Here is a 25,077-nt window from a genome sequence, read left to right on the forward strand (position 1 = left end):
TTCTGGCTTACTTCACTCTGTATAATAGGTTCCAGTTTCATCCACCTCATTAGAACTGATTCAAATGTATTCTTTTTAATGGCTGAGTAATACTCCATTGTGTATATGTATCACAGCTTTCTTATCCATTCATCTGCTGATGGGCATCTAGGTTGCTTCCATGTCCTGGCTATTATAAACAGTGCTGTGATGAACATTGGGGTACACGTGTACCTTTCCCTTCTGGTTTCCTCAGTGTGTATGCCCAGCAGCTAACAAACACATGAAAAGATGTTCAACATCACTCATTATCAGAGAAATGCAAATCGAAACCACTATGAGGTACCATTTCACGCCAGTCAGAATGGCTGCGATCCAAAAGTCTACAAGCAATAAATGCTGGAGAGGGTGTGGAGAAAAGGGAACCCTCTTACACTGTTGGTGGGAATGCAAACTAGTACAGCCACTATGGAGAACAGTGTGGAGATTCCTTAAGAAACTGGAAATAGAACTGCCTTATGATCCAGGCTATTTTTTAAAATAATTTTTTAATTTTATTTTTTTGGCTGCACTGGGTCTTGGTTGCTCACGGGCTTTCCCCAGTTGCGGTGTGAGGGCTTCTCTTGTTGCAGAGCACGGGCTCTAGGCTCCTGGACTTAGCTGTTCTGAATCACGTGGAGTGTTCCTGGACCAGGGATCAAGCCCATGCCCCCTGCACTTGGCAGGCAGATTCTTAACCACTGGACCACCAGGGAAGTCCTTACAGGCTGTTTTTAAATAACAAGTAGGAAGATGTTGATAGGTGTGGGTTACTGACTTCAGATCGTGTTACAGTCACCATCCCTGTGCTTAGATTTTCTCACTTTGTTTATTTCTATAGGACAGGTTCCTAAAATACAATTGTTAAACTAAAGAGTTTGTTTTGAGTTTTGCTCCCAAATTGCCTCCTCAAAGGTGTGTAGAAATCAACTTTTAAATGACGTATTTGTAGGTTTTATGAATAGAAAAGTAATGTGATGTTATTGTAGGCAATTTGACAAATATAGAAAAGCACATCCAGAAAATCATGTAGTCTATCTTCTGGTGGTATCCTTCTACTCTTTTTTTTCCTGTACACATAAAAATTATTTTTCCAGGATTGGAATCACATTATACAAATGCTTTGCAGTTTATTGTTTACAAATAACATTATATTGTTATTTTTCTGTGTCACTTAAAAATTCGTATTAAAATTCTACTAACTAGTTGTATTACAGTTTATTTAGTTAACTCTGTACTTTTGGACATCCAGACTAATTCTAGTATTTGCTCTTGTAAAATATCACCGATGTGATTGTCTTTGTATGTATGTTTGTGTGTATCTATGTATGTATCAGTGCTTTTTCAGTATACATTTTTAGAATGGATTTGCTGGGTCAGAGTCTGAAAATTTAAGGCTTTTCATACATATTACCAAATTGTTCTCTAGAAAAATTCCAAGTTACTTCTTACTAGCAATCTCAGAGTGCCCATTTTTCTGTCCTCTGATAGGTTAAAAAAAATGGGAATCAAAAGATTAAGAAATTAAGTTTTTAAAGAGATAGCGTAAGAAGTAGGAACATTGGCTGTGGTGTAGAGTGGACATGGGATGTTAAGACACAGTGTCATATGCTATGGACGTTGTACTCCTCACATTATTCAGCTAACGTATGTCCCTGATTTCCTGTTTCGCTTTCTGTTTATATGTGTGTCACTGTTCTTTGGTTTGCTGCCATTTTATTCTTTTCACCCAGAGACCAAATGAGAGGGTTGACCCTGTATCAGAAAAACCAAGAGAAGACCCAGTGCTGAAAGAGGAGACCCCGGTGAGTGGCTTAGTGAATACTGTCTAACCAAACGTGGTATGAGAAGGTGGGTGCAGAGTGATTCAATCAGAACACACATAGCAGTGATTATTACTTCAGGAATTTTACTGAAATAAATCTTGGAGCTGGCTTAAGAGGTAGATTTTTTTTTTTTTTTTTTTAGGGAATTACTTTCCTTTTAAAATCTATGACCATTTTTTCATACTTGTGAATTTTTGAGATCACTTATCAATAATTTGGCGATAGAAACCATCCATCCTAATTTTAGTATTTGGGGTGGAGCTTATTAATTATTTTCCTCCTCTCTTCTTCCCTTTTGCTAGATATGGATAGCAGGCATCAGACAAAAGTATGAGTGAAGATTAATTTTCCATGGTTAGCATGTTTGATGTATTTTGTACATTTTTCTTTTTAAAAGTTTCTTTTCTACTGACAGTTTTTTATGACCTTTTCCTACAGGTTCAGCCGATGCTACCTTCTGTTCCAACAGCAGAGGCGTCCGCTGGTGTGAAGTTCCAGGTCGGCGATCTTGTTTGGTCTAAGGTGGGAACCTATCCTTGGTGGCCTTGCATGGTGTCCAGTGACCCCCAACTTGAGGTACACACCAAAATTAACACAAGAGGTAAGAAGAGGCATGAATGGGTATTAAGTAAAAATGGGTATTGGGGCAAAAAAGTGACTCTTATGGGTTTTTATGAATATAAAAGTACATACATGATAATATAATCTGACACCACAAAAACACATATGTGTGTGTGCACACGTGCTTAGTTGTGTCCAAGTCTGTGCGACCCCGCGGACTGTAGCCCGCCAGGCTCCTCTGTCCGTGGGATTCTCCAGGCAAGAATACAGCGGTGGGTTGCCATTTCCTCCTCCAGGGGATCTTCCCGACCCAGGGATCAAACCTATACCTCAATGCCAGTTTTTGATGAACAGTGCAATAACAACGGTTATCTTAACTGGAAGAGGCTCTACAGCTGACATAGTCCTTGTTTTCCCTTGAAACATCCTATGTTTGTTTTATAATTTCTCTCACATTTCTTTTTTAAAAACAAACAAACCTTAATCTGACTGTCGTCTCGTATGAATTCCAAAGAAAGCAGACTTGTAAGTAATGAAATGCCTTATGTGAGCTTAAAGACATTTGGGCCAAGCTTTCTTGGAACATTTTTGTTTCATCTTTGATGCCTGTGGGTACTAACTTTTTTACTCAAAGAGGTGCTTTTCATCCTGATAAATTTTGTGAGATGCTTTTTTCCTCCTTAACTCCCATTTTATTTTTGTGGTTTTTTGAGGTTTTGTTTATTTTTAATTAAAAACTTTCTTTTTACTCCATTTTCGAATCTGTAAATTTACTGAAACATCCCTAAATATTCAATGTGATAAATAAGTATACTTTGAATGGCATAGAATCCTACCTTAGGAATGTTAATAAATGTTAAGATGTTTGACTAAAATCTATAGGGTAGATTCCTAGGAATGGACTTGCTTATTAGTAGCCGAAGGAAGGTTGGAGTTTGGAATTTATTTCTGGATATTTGCTTTGTGGAATCAGTTGTCAAGTCCCTTATTGCCTGTGACAAGTTTGCACCTATTTCTTTTTCTCTCATTTTAAACTTCCTATATTGGTGCCTGTTCACTGTTATGAGGCGGGAAAAGGTCCGACAAGTCAGATTTGTGATGAGATCTGCCATATTTGTAACTCTTGTGCTGCCCAGCAAGGGATCCAGCCAGATGCAGAAGACAATCATCTTGTCATTATAGTGCACTGATTAACCGCTGGGGAGACTGGAAGCATCAGTGGGGCAGAAGTTTAAAAAAAGGCAACATTACCTACTGTCCAGCACAGGGAGCTCTGCTCAGTGTTACGTGGCAGCCTGGGTGGGAGGGGAGTTTGGGGAGAATGGAGGCGTGAGCACGTGTGCACCGGAAACTACCACAACAGTGTTAACCCCAGTACAGAATTATGAATTTTTTTAAAAAAGTACATTGTTGAATGTCCACTTTTGTGCAAGGCACACTGTTGAACAGTTCTTTTGTAGGACTTCCCTGGCTGTCCAGTGGTTGAGACTCTACGCTTCCAGTGCAAGGAGTGCAGGTTTGATCCCTGGTCAGGGAACTAAGAGCCCACATGTTGTGTGGCATGGCCAAAAAAAACCCAACAACACAAAAACAACTCCTTTGTATGTGTTCTTAAGCAGCCCTTGTGGCATCAACACTGTGAAGCAGGGCCTAATATCATCTTGCTTCAGATCTGTAAACAGAGTCTCAAAGAAATCTTCCTCCATCACCTTCACTCTTAACCACTAGTGTATAATAAGGGGAGAAAATAACTGAACCCCCTGCTCATGAGTTATAGAGGCTGAGGAAGGCAGTCCTAGTTCCTTCATTTATGTAGTAAGAGTGTTAGACTATTAATCTCTGAAGTGCCTTGCACTTTTAAGAATCTGTGAATATCTTGAATGAGAGAAGACAGGGACAAGGGTTTCCCAAGAGGGACAAGCCTTAGATAAAACAGTGCGTGTCTGGGCCTCCAGAGCATTCTGAGATCCTGCATTACGTGAGAGCTGTGGTTCCTCAGTTCTCTCCCCTTAGAAAACCAGCCTTTTGGGATTATATAAAGAATTTTTTTTTTCTGGGATACAAAGGAAGGTACAATTTATGCCTCATCTTGTATTTCAAAGGAAGTATTTGCATTCATTTTATGAATTAATCTGGTCTGGTCCTCAGTACTTTAGTGCTGGAAAAACTGAGTTTTGTTTGTACTATTGAGGAAACCAAAATCTGAGAATTTAGGTTTGAAAAATGTACCTTCTGATAATATCTTCAATTTTCTCTTTTCTGCAGTAGTTTTTGAAGTAATAGCCTTCCCGAGATATGTTTTACGTGCCATAAAATTCACCCTTTTAGAGCGTGCAATCTGGTGATGTTTAGCACATTTACAGTTATGCGGCCATCACCATGATCCTATGGGCTTCCCTTGTGGCTCAGCTGGTAAAGAATCTGCCCGCAATGCAGGAGACCCCAGTTCAACTCCTGGGTTGGAAAGATCCACTGGAGAAAGGGATAGGCTACCTACTCCAGTATTCTTGGGCTTCCCTGGTGGTTCAGACAGTAAAGCATCTGCCTGCAATGAGGGAGACCTGGATAGATCTCTGGGAAGTGAGGATCCCCTGGAGGAAGGCATGGCAACCCACTCCAGTGTCCTGGCCTGGAGAATTCCATGGACTATTCCTTGGGGTCGCAAAGAATTGGAAGTGACTGAGTGACTTTCACTTTCACCACAATCTAATCTGAAAACTTTTTTTCATCAACCCAGAAAAGAAGTCCCATATCTATTAGCAGTCACTCCTCATCCCCCACTTTCACCCCCCCAGCCCTAAGTAGCCACTAACTACTTTTCATCTCTGTAGATTTGCCTTTTCTGGACATTTCATATAAATCAAGTCATACGATATGATGCCTTTTAGGTCTGGTTTCTTTCACTTAGCACCATGGTTAGAAGTTCATCTATGTTGTCTCTTTTTATTGCGAGATAATATTTCATTGCATGCCTGTGCAGTGCAGTTTTAAATGAAGTAGTTTTTTGACAGTTTTTCTGAAAACCAGAAACACAATATAAAACTTGATTTTGTTGATTACACTCTACACGTGATACCTGAGAAGCATTTTGTGTTGCTTATTATCTAAACTGCTTTGTAAAATTTACCTTGAATTTTATACAGTAATCTTTGGTTTCCATATTGTTTTTAGTCAGTATTGCTATTAGTCAGATTCTTAGCATTGGAAAACATAGTTAACGGTTTTCACACATTAAGAGATAATTCTTTGAAAAGCACATTGAAAGATGTTTGGATCGGATACCTATTTTAAGTTGTATTTTATCGTTTAGGTCTTTCTCATTTTAAGTTTAAAAGTTAAAACTGAAATGCTTTTTCTGCTTATAACAATACGTTTGGTCAGAAGCCAGAGGTGCCCAGTCTCATCCTCCAGATATGGAACTTCATTCTATATGACAAACTCTAGGTTTATCCAATACGATAAAATTGACTATTAGAGAAATGAAAAGCCTCCCCTTTCAAAAAAAAAAAAATATACAGTACAGGATCCCTGGGGACTTCCCAGGTGGCACTAGTCCTAAAGAACCCTGCCTGCCAGTGCAGGAGACATAGAAATGCGGATTTGATTCCTGGGTCGGGAAGATCTCCTGGAGGAGGGCATGGCAACCCACTCCACTATTCTTGCCTGGAGAATCCCATGGACAGTGGAGCATGACGGGCTGCAGCCGTAGGGTCACAGAGAGTCAGACATGCCTGAAGCCGCTTAGCACACACACACACACACACAGAATCCCTGATTGTGAGCCTAGATATCGTGCAGTGTCAAATTATCATAGTTTCTAAAGGCTCACTCTTAGCGTCTCTGTTTTGTAGCACACTTATCCTGGGAACCAGTCTCAGAGTAGCACCACTGGAGAGCTATGGTTCTCAGATATTTTGGTCCCAGAACCCCTTTTACTCTTGAAATGTGAGGACTCTAAACACTTTAGCTTTATATAGGTTATATCTATTACTGTTTATGTTAATTTAAAAGTTAGAGCTGAGAAAGTTTAAAATATTTACCAATTAGAAGAAAATATACTCTCTGTTATATCATAAATTTTTCACGTTTTATGAAAAATATTTTCTCAAGCAAAAAAATTGAGAAGAATGGTATTTTTACATTTTTGCCAATTGCTTAACTGAAAACACTAGATTCTTGTATCTGCTACATTCAGCCTATTATGGTTTCTTGCTTTGAAGAAAAGGAAGATAATCTGGCTTCACACAGATGTGTAGTCGGAAAAGGGAAGTGTTTGAATAGCCTTTTCAGATAATTGTGGACCTATTTCTTTGATATTACACCCATACTCAGCAAGAAGTGGGTCAGTTGCAATATGGAATCTGAAATCCTGTCAATAAACTTTTTGTACTTCATGACATTAAAATCCATTGGTTCTGTCTTATACTTTGAGTGGATCTTTGCCTTTTATGACTTAGTAACATCATATATTAGCCATTTAAATCATATTTTGTGCCTGTCTTCCAAATGTTGACACATTCCTTTATAGATAGTTTTAAAAAATCACATTCTTTAAGTCACCACTTACTTCATCAGAAAATTCTTTGATTACTGAGAAGTTGGAAAATTCCTAGGGACAGATACTAGTTTTCCAATATTCTAATTTTTCTTGAAAGATCAAATTTTATTATTGGCAACAAACACCATCAGTTGTTTTTCTTGAAGTGAAAAACTTGTTTGTTCATTTTCGAGAAAATATCTGCCAAACTCTGAAGTTCCAATAATCTAGTTTTCCTTGCGGTCATTCTTTCAAGTAAAAATGGTGTTCTGTGAAGAGGTTGCGGCCGGGTCACCATGCGGTTCAATCACAGAAATTTTTCCCCTCTTGACAGCCATCATATCTGAAGCGCACAGAAGTGATTTACACCCTTCCTGTGTCATCACGCAGAATATGAGAAAGACGTATGTTCAAGGGTCGAGACGTTGTTGTTGTTCAGTTGCTCAGTCGTGTCTGACTGTTTGCGACCCCATGGACTGCAGCACACCAGGCTTCCCTGTCCTTCACTATCTCAAACTCAAAGGGTTGAGATGTAGTAAAATTAATCATTTTTACTGCTTCATCAAGGGCATTAAGTAAAACTGGCCTTTTTTTTTTTAAACTGCCAGCATGTGACTGTGAAGGATACAACACCAGTGTAATTTGGAATCACTCACTGCCTTTATTTGTGCTGAGATACCAGCAGTCTGACCCAGCATTGCTCTTGCCGTATTGACTGCACATGTCAACATCTCAAAAAAGACATCTTCTTCATTACAATGACAAAGGTTTTGACCTCATGAGAGCCTGGGGATCTCTGCAACCTCTCCTGTTCTCCTGGTCCTGTTTGCCACGCTTTTCAGTTCAGTTCAGTCACTCAGTCGTGTCTGACTCTTTGCGACCCCATGGACTACAGCACGCCAGGCCTCCCTATCCATCACCAACTCCCAGAGCTTGCTCAAACTCATGTCCATCGAGTCAGTGATGCCATCCAATCATCTCATCCTCTGTCATCCCCTTTTCCTCCTGCCTTCAGTCTTTCCCAGCATCAGGGTCTTTTCCAAGGAGTCAGTTCTTCGTATCAGGTAGTTAAGTACTGGAGTTTCAGCCACACTTTTATGTCAAGAGAAAAGCAGTTTGATCAGCTCTTAGCTTTTAAAAGTCCAAGAAAATATGCCTTTTTTGAAGGAAAAATTATTTATACCCAGATTTGTTTGTAAAAAGGTTTGAGGCCTGTGAAAATACATCGTGTAACCAAGGTAACAAATCTGATAATGAGCAGAATATGTGTAATATATTTTTCTTCTTAAAACTCACTGTACTAATTTTAATCGTTTGAGGTGATTTTTATAGTAGCTATTAGTTGTGTCATTGGTAGATGTTGGATTGCATCTTTGGATGATCCAAAAATTACAAGTTTTAATCAGAGTAAACCGGGGAACCCAGCTTAGGTTCACATTTTTGGCAAATATATGTGGCTGCTTATGCCGTGAAATGGCTAACAAGAATTTTTGCTTGCAGGTGCCCGGGAGTATCACGTCCAGTTTTTTAGCAACCAGCCAGAGAGGGCGTGGGTTCATGAGAAGCGGGTCCGAGAGTATAAAGGCCACAAACAGTATGAGGAACTACTGGCTGAAGCGACCAGACAAGCCAGCAATCACTCTGAAAAGCAGAAGGTGACTGATGACATAGAAGCATGGTCAACTGAATACGGATTTTAAAGGACTTAATAATTTAGTAGAGCTTTTCATACTTGAATTCAGGCAATTAGAATGATTTATTTTAATCCTCTAAGTTCAATTTTAATAATTTATTATCACTGTGTCAAATTTTACATATAAACAACATCACAGTCCTCTCAAAAACTTTTTCTGCTTAATACAATTTTGGCTTCTATTTTGAATTCAAATGCATAAAGTCTAATAGATGCTAGTGAAATGTGTATATTGTCAGAGATTTCTATTCTTTTCATTTAATTTCAGCATCCTGCCCTAATTCCCCTTTATGCTTGTTTAGCAAAATTGTTGTATGAAAGTAAAGTTTTAAAAATATTTAGTATTTACACTGAGACGGGCACTTTTTTAAGCATTTTATTTATGTGTTAATCCATTTAATCTTCATTACAATGTCAATGAGGTGTAGATACTATTATTCCTATTTCTACGGATGAAGAGATTGAGGCACAAAAACCTTGAGTAGTTGGTTCAGCCAAGGTCACATTAGTGATGGAACCAAAGATGATGTGGTGGTGGACGTATTAGAATTTAGACCTGTATTCTTGATAATGTGTCTGGTTGAGTTTTTTTAACTCAACTAATTTAGTGTGGGCCTCTGGTGATTCAGAAATGTGTTCTGTTTTCACAGTAAGCTAATATTATTTCAGAGGATTTTGATGACTTTTATTAAACATTCTGTAACATGTTACAAATTTAAATGTCATTGTTTGACACATACTATACTGTCTGATGGTTCCATTAGCTAATTTCTGGCTCCCTCAGTCTAAGCTCCCTGGCTAATTCCTACTTGTTTTGGTCATTCACATACCTTTATTCAAAATTTTCTTATCTGTCTTGCCAATCCAGTCGTCTGATCAGGACTGTGGAAACTGTGATTCAGGTTTATTTTTCCCCTCATACGTTCCTGTCTTCTCGTGTCTTGTCGACTGTCACGCATTCCTCGGGGCTCTCCTTTCTCTGCACCCTGTTTGCATCCTGGCACAAGCCAGCCGCATAGCTCCAAACACTGGTTCTCTGCCCCTCCCTTAGCTCTGTTGTGGTCTGTGCAGCACCCCTGAGCTTGAGGGTGACGTTTTTAATGTTTGTGTTTCCTAGGCCACTGAAAGCAATCATTTCTGTCACCTTCCTTCTCTCCGCCATCATCATTGCTAGCTTTTTATGACTGTGATGTGAAGAGGACAACTCCTTGGAGGGACTCGTCCAGCAGAGTGGGCGACAGGGAAGGGTTTACCATCAGAGAGAGTGGACCTGCGTGTCCTCGGTAGTAGCACGGATCCATCAGAATTACAGGCTCAGAACATTTCCTTTATTTGCCTGAAGACCCTGAAGGTGTGTATGCACACCTGGAAAGACTATAAGACCACATGGGAAATACGCATGGGTTTCAATGTCCCTGTTGGAATAAAGTGTTAGTCGCTCGGTCGTGTCTGACTCTTTGCGACTCCATGGACTGTAGCCCACCAGGATCCTAGGTCCATGGGATTCTCCAGGCGAGAATACTGGAGTGGGTTGTCATGCCCGCCTCCAGGGGACCTTCCCGACCTAGGGATCAAACCTGGCTCCCCTGCATTACAGGCAGATTCTTTACCAACTCCGCCACCAGGGAAGCCCAGTTAGAATAAAGTGTGTTCCCTAATGCCTGCATCTTTCTTTCCAGATTCGGAAACCGCGGCCTCAGAGAGAACGTGCCCAGTGGGACATCGGCATTGCCCACGCCGAGAAAGCGCTGACCATGACCCGGGAGGAGAGGATAGAACAGTACACTTTCATCTATATTGATAAACAGCCCGAGGAGACTTTATCCCAAGCAAAAAAGAACGTTGTCTCCAAAGCTGAAGTAAAAAAGCCCCGAAGACCGAGGTCGGTGCTCAATGTGCAGCCAGAACAGACCAACGCCGGGGAGGCAGCCTCCTCGCCCTCAGGTACTGAAATGCGGAGACACAGCCAGCGGCGGCACACGGGCGTGGACGAGGATGAGCCCCCTCCCGTGAAGGTGGCCTGGAAAACGGCGGCAGCGAGGAAATCCCTACCAGCGTCCATCACCATGCACAAAGGGAGCCTGGACTTGCAGAAGTGTAACATGTCTCCCGTGGTGAAAATTGAACAAGTGTTTGCTCTGCAGAATGCTACAGGAGATGGGAAATTTATCGATCAGTTTGTTTATTCGACGAAGGTATCTCCTTTTCTCATGGGTTTTCTAGGGGAACCCAGGTGTCTAGTAAGTAGTCAGTGTTGGCATTTAAAAAAAAAACAACCCAGATAACACAAGGTCATCATCTAAATACCCTTTGTATTCACCACACTTGAAATGTACAGTCAGTTTACTATGTTTAAGATGGGGGCAAAAAGGACATAGGCAAAAAGGCTTTGTTTTCCTTCTTTTCCCCCCCTCTTCTGTAATATCCCCATCTGTACTAGATTAATCTTGAGCTGTGCAGCCAAAATTGAGCTCAGCTCCCTAAAATTATGGGAAAAAACTGGGCACTTTGCCCATTTCTAGTTTGTGTGGTTAGCTTTTTTTTTTTTTAGTTGCAAAGTATGTTTCTGATTAAATCATCTCTGTCATTTATCTGAATTAACCATTGTAAGCATTGTACCTGCTGATCCATTTGGTGGCACCAGCAATTTTGTTCGGCTCACGTTGGCTTGGGGTGCTCATGCATTTTAGGGAAATATCAGAGCTGTGTGTGTCCTGTCACAATGAACCATGGTGATAGCCTGGGTAGGGGCATGAATTCAGCCTCTTCAGACAAAATGCCTTCCTCAGCCCGCCCTGGGCCTCCACTCAGGGCACTTAGAGTTTAAGGCTTTAAAACTTTTATAACATTTGTCATTTTTAATATACCTCTTCACTACCCTCCCAGCCCACCCCATAACCGTGGGCTTGTGTATTCAATTTAGTGGCTCCTCATGGTTGTGTGGAGTTCCCTCGTGGCTCAGTAGTGAACCGCCTGCCAATGCAGGAGATGCATGTTTGATCCCTGGGTTGAGAAGACCCCCTGGAGAAGGCAATGGCACCCCACTCCAGTATTCTTGCCTAGAAAATCCCACGGACAGAGGAGCGTGGTGGGCTGCAGTCCATGGGGTTGCAAAAGAGTCGAACACGACTTAGCAACTGAGCTCACATGCATGGATGTGTACAAGTTTTGAAGAATTCTGTGGTTATTTCTTAACAGTGTCACATGCTCATTAAAATAAATAAATATAGGGGCACCTCATCAGTGATAAATTTTCCCCAGGTGTAAATGTCCTCTGTTAATCTGTTTCTGCCTACAGAGTCAACTAATTTCACTAAGGTGAAGCTCCATGGAAAAACTTAAGTTATAGTCCCCATTTGGTTCTGTGAACAGCTTTGACTAGCAAATAAATCCTTTGTGTGGTTTTTGAATGTGAATTGGCTTCATTCTTGGAGCTGGTTTTTATCTGCTTTGGGATGCACAAGTCAAACTTGGTCACCCCCCTCCAAAGAGTGCTATTTAAATGAAATTTGAGGTAAAACTGACCTTTTAAAAATGAAGGCTATAAAAATACATATATTATATTTATTAATCACTCTCTTATTTCACTGCATTAAAAAATACCTAAAATGAGACAGAACTGAAATTGGACTTCTGTCTGCTCCAAATTGTTTATTGGGTGCACAGTTTGGTCATACTTCTGTGATCTAAGGAGAGTCTTGTCTTTCAAAGACACATTGGCATTTTTATCCATGTAGTAGAGTACTTTACCACATAAAAATGCCTACAGTTCTCTTACTGCGATGTGGGTAAAGGAAGAGACCATTCAGACCAGAAAATGTTTTGGTTTTGACAGAAGAATAGGTACTACAGGTTTTTTTTTAAGTGATATTCGTCATCTGGGCTTAACAAATAGTTTTTTTTTCCCCCCAATAATCTCATCATACATTTTAGAATACAACCTGATGACTTAATAAAATTGTTCTGATAATGGCAAGGATAATAAAGTAACTGCAATCAAAAACCATATAAAATCCAAGCACATTATGATGGTCTTAGGCCATCTTTATAAGCCAGCAATGCCGTTTGTCTGGTAATCACCTGTTTGTTTGTTTTTTTTTAATTTGCCTTATTTTGAAGGGAATTGGTAACAAAACAGAAATAAGTGTCAGGGGACAAGACAGACTTATAATTTCTACACCAAACCAGAGGAATGAAAAGGCAACTCAGAATATGTCATCTCCTGAAGCAACATCTGGTTCTGCAGGTGGGTATGAGTATAGAGTACATAGACCCATTTGAGGTCTTGGTTCTGCTGGATGATCACATGGCAACTGTGTTCCTAGGAAACCTTCATTATCAGAATCAAGTTATATTTTTAAAAAATCAAATTATAAAGGCAATTATCTCAATAGAGAATGGTTTAGGGACCAAAGAGCTTTATTGATAGTAACAGTGATAGTTATTTTTCCTATAGGAATTTAAATAATAGGATTCTATGATGAAAAGAGCATAGTTATAAAATCTATACATATCTGACTTAGATGCATCATTTGATGATCTCTCTATGTGAAAATAACAGCTTTAGTTTTTCCGGAAGTATTAATACACACTTATATTTCCTCCTTTATCCCCTGTGGAACTCAAATTGGTGGATGCCCACGCTTTTTCCATTTCCCTTAGGTGTGCTAGATATCGGTAGCTGAGGGTCTCGGGCCTAACTCTCTTATTAGAATCTTCTCTGATTAACAAATAGCTTGAATTGAAAACCAAGATACATTAGTGTAACTCAAAGGAGAAATGCCTATATTCAGTAAGATTGTGCCTTTGGAGTAGGCAAAGACTGACTTGTAACTTAAATTGAGTGTCTGGTTGGTTTGGTTTATATAACAGTATTACTGCTGCATACAGCTGTCAAGAAAAGAGTTAGATATCAACTAAACTTGATCATTTGAAATCTTAGAAGAAAGGAGTATGTTTCACTTTGGGTTTTGTTTTTTTTTGTTTGTTTTTTTTTTTAATTTTTTTGGAGTATAGTTGCTTTAAAATGGTGTTATGTTATTTTCTACTGTATAGCAGAGTGAACCAGCTATACATATACATATATCCTCTCCCTTTTGGACTTCCTTCACTGTTCTTTTGAAATTTTTTTGGAATCTAAGAAGTGACCAAATAATTGTCCAGAAGGATTAAAGTCTTGAGACCTGAGGTCGTAATCTTAGATCAATAATAATTCAGGGAAACCTGTAATTGAGGGACACTAAGAGATAAATGTTTTTGTAAGGGAAATTTTGAGTTAAAATTCTTCTTACAAAAGTTAAATAAAAACAAACATTATTCAGGAAAGAACTTGGGCTACTTTTCTTTTAAAAAAAAAAGTGACAGGCCTGCAGGATGGGGCGAGATGGTGGCGTTATTTGTGGTGGGGTGGAGTAAATAGGAAACCTTCATCCGGCAACGAGTTGGGAGAGGAGGCTGCATTCAAGGGGAGAGTAGCCAAGTCCAGAACCAAACTTGCAACTTGTGTCGTTTCAGAATCCTGTATAAAAAGTGAAATTACAATGTTGAAGCAATGAATAATGGACTTAGAAGATCCTGCATTAATTAGCCATAGTTGAACGCTTTTGTTACCTTCTTAGATGCCGCGAGACGGTTGGCCTCAGGGCTTTGTAGTTAGGTCCAGGTTTTGTCATCTTTCTTTACACTGAACGGGTGGTAATTTGTCTGAATGTCAGCATGATACTTACACTAGGAGGATCAGTAAACATCCATTTTTCTCCGAACTAGGGAGAAAGTAAATTCTGCATAGAATACTAGATTGATCTTCAATATTAAACTTTGACTTTTAATGGAGCTTGGTGTTTTCTTCCCCTCAGCTACTGAACATTTTATCTTCATGTTGTCCTTTCCATTTAAGTTCTCCTGTGAATTTTCTTCTTTCCTTTTTTTTATTTTTTTAAGCTGTGGAAGGTTGTAATTATTTTTTAAAAAATAATTTTATTTGTTGGCTGTGCTGGGGCTTCATTGCTGCGCAGCTCTTCTCTAGTTGTAGAGAGCCTAGGCTGTTCTCTACTTGCGGCGCACCAGCTTCCTGTTGCGGTGGCTTCTCTTGTTGCGGGGCACGGGCTCGAGGGCATATGGACTCGAGGGCACGTAGTTGAGGCTCCCAGGCTCTAGAGCACAGGCTTAGTTGTGGCGCAGGGACTTACTTGCCCCGAAGCATGTGGGATCTTCCCAGATCAGGGATCAAACCCTGTCTCCTGCACTGGCAGGTGGATTCTTTACCACTGAGCCACCATGGAAAGTCCAGTTATTATTCTTTATATCGAGAAAAAGTTCAGTTTCTTCCTTAGGCAGACATATGTAATTAGATTGTAAATGACTTTTGTGACCTTACTTTAGAGATGAGCGGTCTAAAGCTTTGACCTTGGGTTAAATTTGGTTGCCAGCTGTAGCTGATACGCATATTTTGCCTCCTTAAATGACCATTTTGCTCCTTGTGAAAAAACTTCTGTGGTTGAAAAGTCAGAAAAGAGACCTGGTCTCCTTTCAGAAACTGATTGCATCATCATCATCTCAGTTGGTGTTAACTACTCATGGAGAATTTTCAGGCTTTTTCTCAGTAAATTTAGGCACTACCTAGAATGTGTGGCACTGCTCCTTTTCTGTGGTTTGAGGAATCATATTTGCATTTATACAAGATCTCTATGCTATTTTCCAAATCCAGAGATGCTCACTTCTTATCCCTTAGAACATAAACAGAATACTTTTTCATTGTTTAGGGTGTTTTTGGTTTGTTTTTTTTTTTTTTTTTTTTCATTTTTGGGGTTTTGTTGGGTTTTTTTTTTTTGGCTGTGCCACATGTCATGCGTGATCTTAGCTCCCTGACCAGGGATCCAACCCGTGTCCCCTGCAGTGGAAGCATGGAGTCCTAACCATTGGACCACTAGGGAATTCCCATTTTTAGTATTTTTATTGTATCTAAATTTTATTTATTTTTATTTTTGGCTGAGCTGGGTCTTCATTGCTGCACCTGGGCTTTCTCTAGTTGTCGTGAGCAGGGGCTACTCTATTTTAGTTTGACTATATAATTTTTAAAAACTTAATTCCTCTTTATTTGTATAGTTTAGGGTCTTTCATGAATCCTAGTCTCAACTTATCAGCCTTTACAATTTAATCTACAATTTTTTGTGTACTCCCAAGTGTTTTAATAGTTTTTAATGATTTGTAATTACAAGACCAAAGGTAATGGATGAGAAAAGCAGGGAATTTGGTCAGATCTTAATTATTTAAATGTCAAGGCATCCTCGAGTGAGTTTTTATTTGCTTGTTTAAATTATCTTTTAGGCTCAGTAGAAAAGAAGCAGCAGAGAAGATCAATTAGAACTCGTTCTGAATCGGAGAAATCCACTGAGGTTGTGCCAAAGAAGAAGATCAAAAAGGAGCAGGTTGGCTTCCTACCTGTAGAGAGTTAAAGCCTTGTATTTGTAAATGTTGTGGCTTATGTTGGTACCTTAAAAGAAGGCGAGACCTCCCCAACACTGGATTTCCCTTCTGGACTATCTCATGCTTCTGCCCTGATGAATTCCAGTACCCAGTTCTAAGACAGCATCCCTGTGATTCTGCTTCAAGCATTTTCACAGAAAACAGTCAGGCTTCAGGAGATGGGAAACCAGTAGTCCAAGACTTTTAAAAATTCCTCTCATTTATTTTGAATTTTCTGTTATGAGCAAAATGATTTCATGTTTTCATGATTTTTATTTGGAACCATCTCTGAGTCCCCCCCACCCCTTTTTTTTTTAATTTTAATTTTTGACCTAAGCTGCTAGTATGTGTTAATTTTATTTTTTAAACAAGTCAAATTAACTTAACCGTAAGAGTTTTATTTAAGAAACATAATCATAGATGATCTGGTTTTTCTGCTGATATCACAGATTTTTTTGGAATGTTGTTTTCCCAGTAGAATGACACTCACCTGTTATTGGGTTATCAGATACACACTATTTAAAAAGGGAGGGGCACGTTGACTGAAGGGTATTCAGCCAGTGTAATCATTGTAGTAATAGGCATACTAAGTTACATTTTCAAAGAAATTTTTAGAAACCATTACTCCTTTAACTTAAGCTCACAGTCAGAATTTCTCTTCATTGTTTAAAAAGATATTCATTTTTACAGACCAGACAGCTGCTATTAAACAAAAAGAATTGTGAATAGTATTAGTTCCAATAAGCTTTCTATTTTTAAAACCACTCAAATACATTTAGAAGAATGTGGAGTTTTCTATTTAAATGATTTCCTTCAGAATTTTAAACTTCCAAACTTGAGGTGATTTTGTGGGTGCGTCATGGTATCAGCAAGCATGTAAAACAATTTTTTTAGAAATAGTTTAACACAAATTTAAATAGTATACTAATCTGATGTTCTTTTATCATCATTAGCTTTCATACTTAGGAAATCATATTCCAATAAATCTTTCTAAGCTCTTGCAGGTCTACAGTATTCCTTACCAAAATGAAGTTGTGACTTTGCCAGCTGGTTCTCCAGCTCAGTCTGTGACCAGCCAGACTAAAATTAATAAGGAGAATGAGCACCAAAAAATGGGACAGATTGTTAATGCCACTGTGTTTAGTTAGTAGCAGAACAATACCAGTGATTATTTAGAAGATTTTATATTTGTATCTCCAATTGTATCTTGTAAAAGCTCTTCTGTTGTATGCTTTTTTCTACCTGTTGTAAAAAATAAAAAATAAAAATTTTTTTAAAAAAGCTTAGAATAATCCTTAAATATTTACAAACTGTGTTGCAACATGCACATTTCACCACATCTCAAAGAAAACTAAAATTCAGTTTGTAGCTTAAGCAGGAACTCCTCCAAAGAGCATCGTTCCTTCAATTCCAACGGTTCAGCCCTCCAGTTACCACGCGTTTTACATATCCTTTGGCAGAGTAACTTCTGATCTTGCTGTCCTAATGTAGGATCAAGACACTGTTCATAAGACACTCAAGAAAGCGCTTTTACAATATCGCAAATTTAAGTTTGTACTAGCAGCACAAGTATTGAGCTTCCAGCTGTATGGAGCCCCTTAGCACTCTCTACAAGAGAGAGTCCTGATCCCCAGCAACTTAGATGTCAGTGCAGGTGCGGAGGGTCTTTAAAGTGGTTGTGAGTTGCATTAACCTGAGTATCACAGTGGGACTTCCCTGGTGGCTCAGACAGTAAAGCCTCTGTCTGCAATGCGGGAGACCCAGGTTTGAGTCCTGGGTTGGGAAGATCCCCTGGAGAAGGAAATGGCAATCCACTCCAGTACTATTGCCTGGAAAATCCCATGGACAGAGGAGCCTATCATAGTAAGTAAAAGAGGAGTATCATAGTAAGTAAAAAATTACCCTAAACCTCTTTGGGGCGGGTGGAGCTTACAGCAACCCTGGGGCTGCTTGTACTAACAACCCCTCTCCTGCCTCCCAGATGCGGAGGAAAGCATCTGGGTTGTCTTCAGGCACCGAGGAAGCAGTGGGAGAGGGCTGCCCGAGTGCATGTGGCTGAGTGTTGTCCCTTGGCGCCCGGCACAGGCAGCTCAGACTGAAACCCTCCCTGACCCTGAGACAGCTTTACCCAGAAAACAGGACCAATGCCAGATTTCAGATGCATTCATTGCTCATCATGACTTAAATTGATGGCCATATTATTTTTTCCCCCCACTCTGTTAATTTAGCAGAAGGAAAGAAAAATTCCCTACTCATGATGTATTTTTCTGTCCAAAACAGGTTGAAACAGTTCCTCAGGCTACAGTGAAGACTGGATTACAAAAAGGTGAGTTATTTATAATGTTGCTCTGCATTTTCCTCAATTAAAACCAATTTTAAAGAATTCTTCGTACTTCATGTATTTTTGTGTGTCTCTGTAAATCATTGTTGTCGCTCTTCAGTCAATGATTTGTGTGAAACTGAAGCATTCCCCTGTGTTTGTGTGTGTGTGCGTGCGCGCGCGCCTGCCTGCGTGTGTGTCTCTTAGAGTTGATCTTACTCTGTGCCTCCATGTGAAAAGTCTTGTTCGTTTTGGTAAATTGGAGAACACCACGTAGGCTTAATACCTGTTTCCAACTTTTCTCCTTAAGATTCTGGGGTTTCACTGGTTTATAAACTAGGGATGTGACGAATCCACTTTTTTTGGTATTCGACTGAATACCGAATAGTAGCTATGTCAATAGTTGGCAAACCTGGACTATGACAAATCAGACGAGACCACCTGATTGAAAAAAAAAAAAAACTTGCCACGTTTATTTTTTACAGTGCTGTAAAATCTTTTTTTTTGTAAATTAAAATGATTCATAGCCTACTTATGGCCATTATTTGCTGATCTTATGCAGAATCTATTTGAGATATGCACAAAGTTTAAGAAACCTTAAACTTAAGTCTGTACTTTCTGTGTGCAATTTGACTGCAGTACAAACTCCATAGCATTGATTCGTGCGTTTTTGGTGAGATCAGACTGTATTTAATGCCTGTAGTTTACTCTGGGCAAATTGCATTATTAAAAAAAAAAAAAAAAACACCAGCCTCTCTGCATTCTCGGGGAGAAGTCTGCAGCGATGGTCTCCGTGGAGATCCTCAGCAGAACTGAACAGCCTCTCGGAGGGAACACTGCTTGGCGGAGCTCCAAGAAAAGACATCGCGATCGCTGCGAGATTAGGAGGCCTGATTGCGTTGTGTTTCCACCATTCCACAGGGTCGGCGGACCGGGGCGTGCAGGGCTCTGTCAGATTCAGTGACAGCTCCGTCTCCGCAGCGATTGAGGAAACTGTGGACTGAGATTCCTGTACAATTTCATCCCAGAAACTCCAGACTTGTAGTCTCCATGCAAGATTTCTTTGTCGGCGGCTCGATAAAACAGTTTCTTTGTTTTCGATTTTGATTTTGCCAATCATCACTATTGGCGTTTTCCTGCCTGGTTTCTTCTTCAAGACTCTGAACAATTGCTTTAACATTCAAATGATTTTTTTTTTTTTTTGGTCTGAGCTGGATGGGTACAGCTTAAATCATGGGTCCAGCCTAAAAAAACCATCGTTTAACTTACACTGATCAATTTCAACATGGACTGTTTTTGGGGTGTTTTTTTGTTTTTTGTTTTTTTCAGTTTTACGTTTTTAAATAAAGCATCATTAATGCACATCGCAGGGTTTTGCCAAACAGCCCAAACTGTATACATTACAATCATTAAAAGCTCTTATTTTTTTTAACATTAGTGCCGTTATCATGGAGAACAGCGTGGTGGCTGCCTGTGGGCAGTCTGTCCTTTTTCTAGCATTTTCAGAAACTCATCGGAAATGGCGGTACCTGTGTTTCCCTCCGAAAGCCTCTCAGTACAGCACTCCTGTTCCTCTGTTAAAACTCCTTGTTAATCCAGTGATCTTTTAGGCCAAGGAAATAATGTTGTGGTGGTGTTCTGGGTCCATACACCAACAGTGAAGGAGATAGATTTGTGTACTTGTGGTTTTTTTTTAAATCAGCGTTAACACGGGCAGGCACCCTCACTTTATAGATGTAAGGAAACCCTCAGTTGAAAACCTTGTAGGATGGGATGTGATGACGAGGTTCCGGTTAACCTGAGCAGTCTCACGAGGTCCACATCCTCCACCACAGACCGTGGCCACACACCAAGTACTGCTCCCCGCCCAGCCTTTGCGGATCGTCACGGCCCTCGGGAGACCTGTTCCTCCTGGGTCTCTTCTGGACTGCACACCTCCACCATAGCTTGCTGGGCTGATCTAAGATGTCTGTCTGTTGTATGGAAATTTTGGGGGAAAAAAAAGATGTCCCAAACACAAAACTGTGGGTTGAAATATTAAGCGTCTCCTTGATTCCTTTGGTATCCACCGTGGCTGATCCACACGTTCCATCGTGGCTGTTTCTGTATAGCCTATACTGCATTAGCCTGAGAGATTGTTGCTTTGTAACTTTTTGCACTATTGTTTTGGCCGGATTTGTATTACACACAGTTTTAAAAAAAAAAAAAAATTCCACACTATTCTCTGCCTTTTTTTTTTTTCCCCCCATACTTATTCCTTCCCGCACCAATTCCACACAGAGGCCTCTCATCCAGCTGTTCGTGGTTTGGCTGCACTTGAACATTGATTGTCTGTTTACAGCCCTCAGCACTGTGTCGCCTAGATGGCATGACGTATGTCGCGGTGCTGCAGCACTTGCAGTGGTCACAGTAACTGCCCTTCACCGAGGAAGTCTCAGACAAACAACTGTGAACATCCAGGATTTATCTGGGGTGGGGGGCAATAATCATCTGAAATGCAAAATTCGGGGGAAAATGGCACTATCCGTGTACGAATCGAATACAAATCAAAGATTTGTCACATCCCTAATAAAAAACAAGAAGGAGGTGTCTCTGCAACCGTATTTGTAAGCTGCACAGTGTGTTGGGTTTTATGTCTTCCCTCCCCCTGCCCCGCCAAATTGAACTGCTCTTTGCATTGCTCCAAATCGATCCGCTGTCCTGCAGTTCTCACCGAGTTGGTGTTTAGGTTGGAACTTGGGCTCTGTGCCGGAAAATAGCTTTAGTGCAGGAGCTCGGAATTAAATGTTTTCAAAGAGCGGTTGTAAATTACATCACTCACCATCAGGAAGGTCAGAAGCTTATGAAGTTTTGACTCATGACTTCAGTGTTACAAAGAGAGCTATGCTTTTTTTTTTTTTTTTTTTTTTCCTCACACTACAGATGAGTTTGGGGAAAGAAAATATTCTCCCACAAGAAAAAATTAAAACAACAAATGTTAAGCACTATTTTAGGATTAATTTCGGTGTGTTGTATTAAGGTGCCAGCGAGATTTCAGATTCCTGTAAACCTCTAAAGAAAAGGAGCCGCGCCTCAACCGACGTAGAAATGGCTGGTTCCACGTACAGAGACACGTCTGACTCCGATTCCAGAGGGCTGAGTGACCTGCAGGTAAGTATGTCCCAGAGCCTGGGCGCAATGCCGTCTTGCTTTGCCAAACCAAGTAACCAAGTAATGCTTTGCCTGGCTCTTTTTTTTTGGTGAGAATGGGGAATTGGGGGGAAAAAAATATGGGTAGTAAAGAAACCATTTTGGTTATTTCGTAACAGGAGTCTCTTAACTTTGCTGATCTCTTACATCAGAGGTCTCCAACCTCCGGGATCTAAGGCCTGATGACCCGAGGTGGAGCTGATGTAGTAATAAGAGAAATCAAATGCACAACACATGTAATGCACTTGAATCATCCTGAAACCAACCCCCCCCGCCCCACACCCCCAGTCCATGGAAAAGTTGTCTTCCATGAAACCTGTCCCTGGTGCCAAAAAGGTTGGGGACTGTGGTTTTACATAACAGAAGCGTAGTTTGTTTGTTTTCTTTTTCTTTTTTTTCATTTTAACAGTTTCTGTCAAAACAGCAGACATCTGGTATCCAGGGGTTTTAGAAAGAAGAGGTTGTGGGAAGGTTTATTTGAGCAAGGCTTACTAGGATTTTCACAGCACCTAATTTTGAGGAGATTTTTGTTTTTCTTAAAAGCCTGTTCTGTTTTCCACGCAGGCAGGCTTTGGAAAGCAAGTCGATAGCCCTTCAGCTACTGCAGAGGCAGACGTTTCTGATGTGCAGTCCGTGGATTCAAGTTTGTCGCGAAGAGGCACTGGAATGAGCAGGAAGGACACTGTGTGTCAGGTAGGCAAGGGACCTGTCCTGCAGCTTGAAACAGTTGCCGTGATGTCCTGCCAGTAGAATGCCTCCATCCTGTCAGAGAGGATAGTATATTTCTTTAAAAAAAAAAAAATTGTATTCCTTTATTTGGCTTCTTTGGGTCTTCCTTACAGTATGTGGGATCTAGTTCCCTAATCAGGGATCGAATCTAGGCCCCCTGCATGGGGAGCAAGGAGTCTTAGCCCCTGGACAACCAGGGAAGTCCCAGAGAGGATAGTATCTTTCTGACTTGGAATATTACTTTAAAGCTACAGACCTCAAAGCCACTTCTGGCTCTTTTCTTCCCTTTCAGAGTTGGAATACTTACTATTCACATGAAACTGCTGGTCCTCACTGGGATGTTGTTGTTTAGTTGCTAAGTCATGTCTGACTCTTTTGCCACCTTGTAGACTATAGCCCACCAGGCTCCCCTGTCCATGGGATTCTCCAGGCAAGAATACTGGAGTGGGCCCCTTTCTGAAAAATACTGCTTTGTGCTGTGAAGCAAAGTTGAAGTCTGTGGATTCCAAAGAAGGACTCATCAAAGATCGAGTATAACTTTTAAACTTTATACATATTGGGTGCAGGGAAGAGTTTGCTAGTTCAGTGGTTCTCAAAGTGAGGGCGAAGGGCTAGCCGCACAAGCACCATCAGGATACTTACTGGAAATTCTCAGGCCCAACCCAGACCCACTGAATCAGAAACCGTGGACCCAGCAAGCTTGTCTTCACAGGCCCTCTAGTGGTCCCGATGCCTGGTACAGCTTGAGAACTGCTGGTTTTTTGCCTTGTTACAGATCTGTGAAAGCTCTGGTGATTCTCTGATTCCCTGTGAGGGAGAGTGCTGCAAACACTTCCACCTGGAGTGTCTGGGCTTGTCATCACCCCCTGATGGAAAGTTCGTCTGTGTCGAGTGTAAAACTGGTGAGCATCCCTATTCTGGTAGATACGGGCAGCGGGTGGGGGTATGCAGAGCCTCTGTCTCCTCTGACTGTACAGAGGTTACATCAATCTCTGACTGTGATGGTTACATCACAAACTGTAACCATGGGGAGCTGTATTTTGAGTGGAAAGATGGAGGGGCCAGAAATTGGTTTGGGGGTGGGTGTCACCATTTATTTCTTTTACCCCATATGTAGGCTTCCACCAATCAAAATAATTTATATAGAGAGAAAGAAATAGATAAGTTTTTATTTCTTCTGTGTCATAGCCTCGCTTCTAGGTAAAGTCATGGAAAGCAGGATGTTACCAATAATGTAAGTGAAAAGTCACCTGGTTGTGAGATGGCCTGGTAGTGCTTCTAGGAACCTGTTTGTATGTTTTTGTGGGCTTTATCTCGGTTTTGCTGTGAGGAACTATGAGCCAGTTGGATGTCAAGTATTTATGATATGCTGACCTTACCATTGATACTTTATTATTTTCCTACTCTTTCCCCCCTTTATTTGGATTCTCATAGATATTTATTTTATACTTTTTTACTTGTATGCCTCCAAAAATCTTTTGTATATTCCAAATTCCATTAGAACAGTAACTTTGTTTTTAACCAAACACTTCCTAAATGCCAGCTGCTCTTAATACTCGGCATTTTATCTTCTTATCTTGTTTGATCCTCATTACATTATGAGATCACTACTATTATTATGTCCATTTTACAGAGTGTGAAACTGAGGTTTAGAGCGTTTGGTTCCCAGCCTTGCCCAGAGTCACAGATGTACATGGTGAAGCTGGGGTTCCGGCCCAGGAGGCAGAGCTTGACCCCAGAGTCCTTGCTCTTTCCCACTGCCTTCTGCCACCTTGACCCAGTAGACGGGGATCATGTATCATATATCCTGACCACACCCACACACCCTTACTTATATACACAGGCAAAAACTAAGCCACAGAAGGTGTTTTAAAGAAATAACTTATATTTTTCCCTATGTAAGGTATCATTTTATTGATCACATTTAGACTCTGCAGAAAAACTTTTGGACAGTTTGCCAGCTGACAGCCTCAGAGTCAGATTATCTACACATTGTTTTATTTGGCCTTCAGAATGAGTTCTGAATGTGTAAACACACAACAAGCACGTACTCTTGGTTCCCCACCTTCCCTACCATGCCCCTTTTCTGAGACCCTGTCACTGAGTCATTGATGTGCCTGTAGTTTAAATTAAGCTTTCAAATTTTCAGCCTGTAGTTTAAATTACTGATGGGAAGGACCATGTATCTCAGTATTAAAACACTCTTAGGGCTTCTCTTCTAGCTCTAGAATCCAGCAGAAATCTGCCAACAAATGTTAGATGTAATCTAATTTGGTACACATCTGCTAGAAAATTTAAGAAGGAAATTTGCTTTAAAAACAATTTAAGTAAAACAAAGTTAGAGGACTCATACTTCTTGATTTCAGAATTTACTACAAAGCTACAGTAGTTAAAACAGTGTAGTACTGGCATAAAGACATAAACCAATGAAATAGATTAGGGAGCCCAGAAATAAACTCACATATATGGTCAAATGATTTTTTAACAAGGGTGCAAACACTGGTCAATAGTGTTTTCAATAAATGGTGCTGGGAAAATTGGATCCACATTCATTGAACTTGAACCCTTACCCTATGCCATATATATATATATATATATATATATATATATATATATATAAATTCAAAGTGATCAAAGACCAGAACATAAGAGCTAAATGTATAAAACTCATAGGTGAAAACACCAGAAATAAATAAATAATCCAAATCAAAATTGAGCAGACATTTCTCCAAAGAAATAA

At 40.2% G+C, this 25,077-nt stretch overlaps 1 protein-coding gene across 8 annotated transcripts in view; it reads left to right on the plus strand.

The window, feature by feature from the left end:
• The window catches only part of NSD3 (nuclear receptor binding SET domain protein 3), a 103,790-nt gene that overhangs the window by 47,054 nt on the left and 31,659 nt on the right, over window positions 1-25,077 (plus strand). For 7 of the 8 annotated variants that reach the window (XM_055567051.1, XM_055567050.1, XM_055567049.1 and 4 more), the window contains exons 3-12: window positions 1,752-1,823; window positions 2,283-2,445; window positions 8,443-8,597; window positions 10,315-10,830; window positions 12,755-12,881; window positions 15,962-16,062; window positions 18,380-18,425; window positions 21,439-21,569; window positions 22,173-22,301; window positions 23,113-23,239. In XM_055567051.1, the coding sequence (XP_055423026.1) occupies window positions 1,752-1,823; window positions 2,283-2,445; window positions 8,443-8,597; window positions 10,315-10,830; window positions 12,755-12,881; window positions 15,962-16,062; window positions 18,380-18,425; window positions 21,439-21,569; window positions 22,173-22,301; window positions 23,113-23,239 (1,567 nt within the window). Of the gene's footprint in view, window positions 1-1,751; window positions 1,824-2,282; window positions 2,446-8,442; window positions 8,598-10,314; window positions 10,831-12,754; window positions 12,882-15,961; window positions 16,063-18,379; window positions 18,426-19,340; window positions 20,610-21,438; window positions 21,570-22,172; window positions 22,302-23,112; window positions 23,240-25,077 lie in introns of those variants that run through there. The other variant, XM_055567057.1, reaches the window with a different exon arrangement.

The sequence above is a fragment of the Bubalus kerabau genome, chromosome 2 (genome assembly GCF_029407905.1).
Source record: "Bubalus kerabau isolate K-KA32 ecotype Philippines breed swamp buffalo chromosome 2, PCC_UOA_SB_1v2, whole genome shotgun sequence".
NCBI lineage: Eukaryota > Metazoa > Chordata > Mammalia > Artiodactyla > Bovidae > Bubalus > Bubalus kerabau.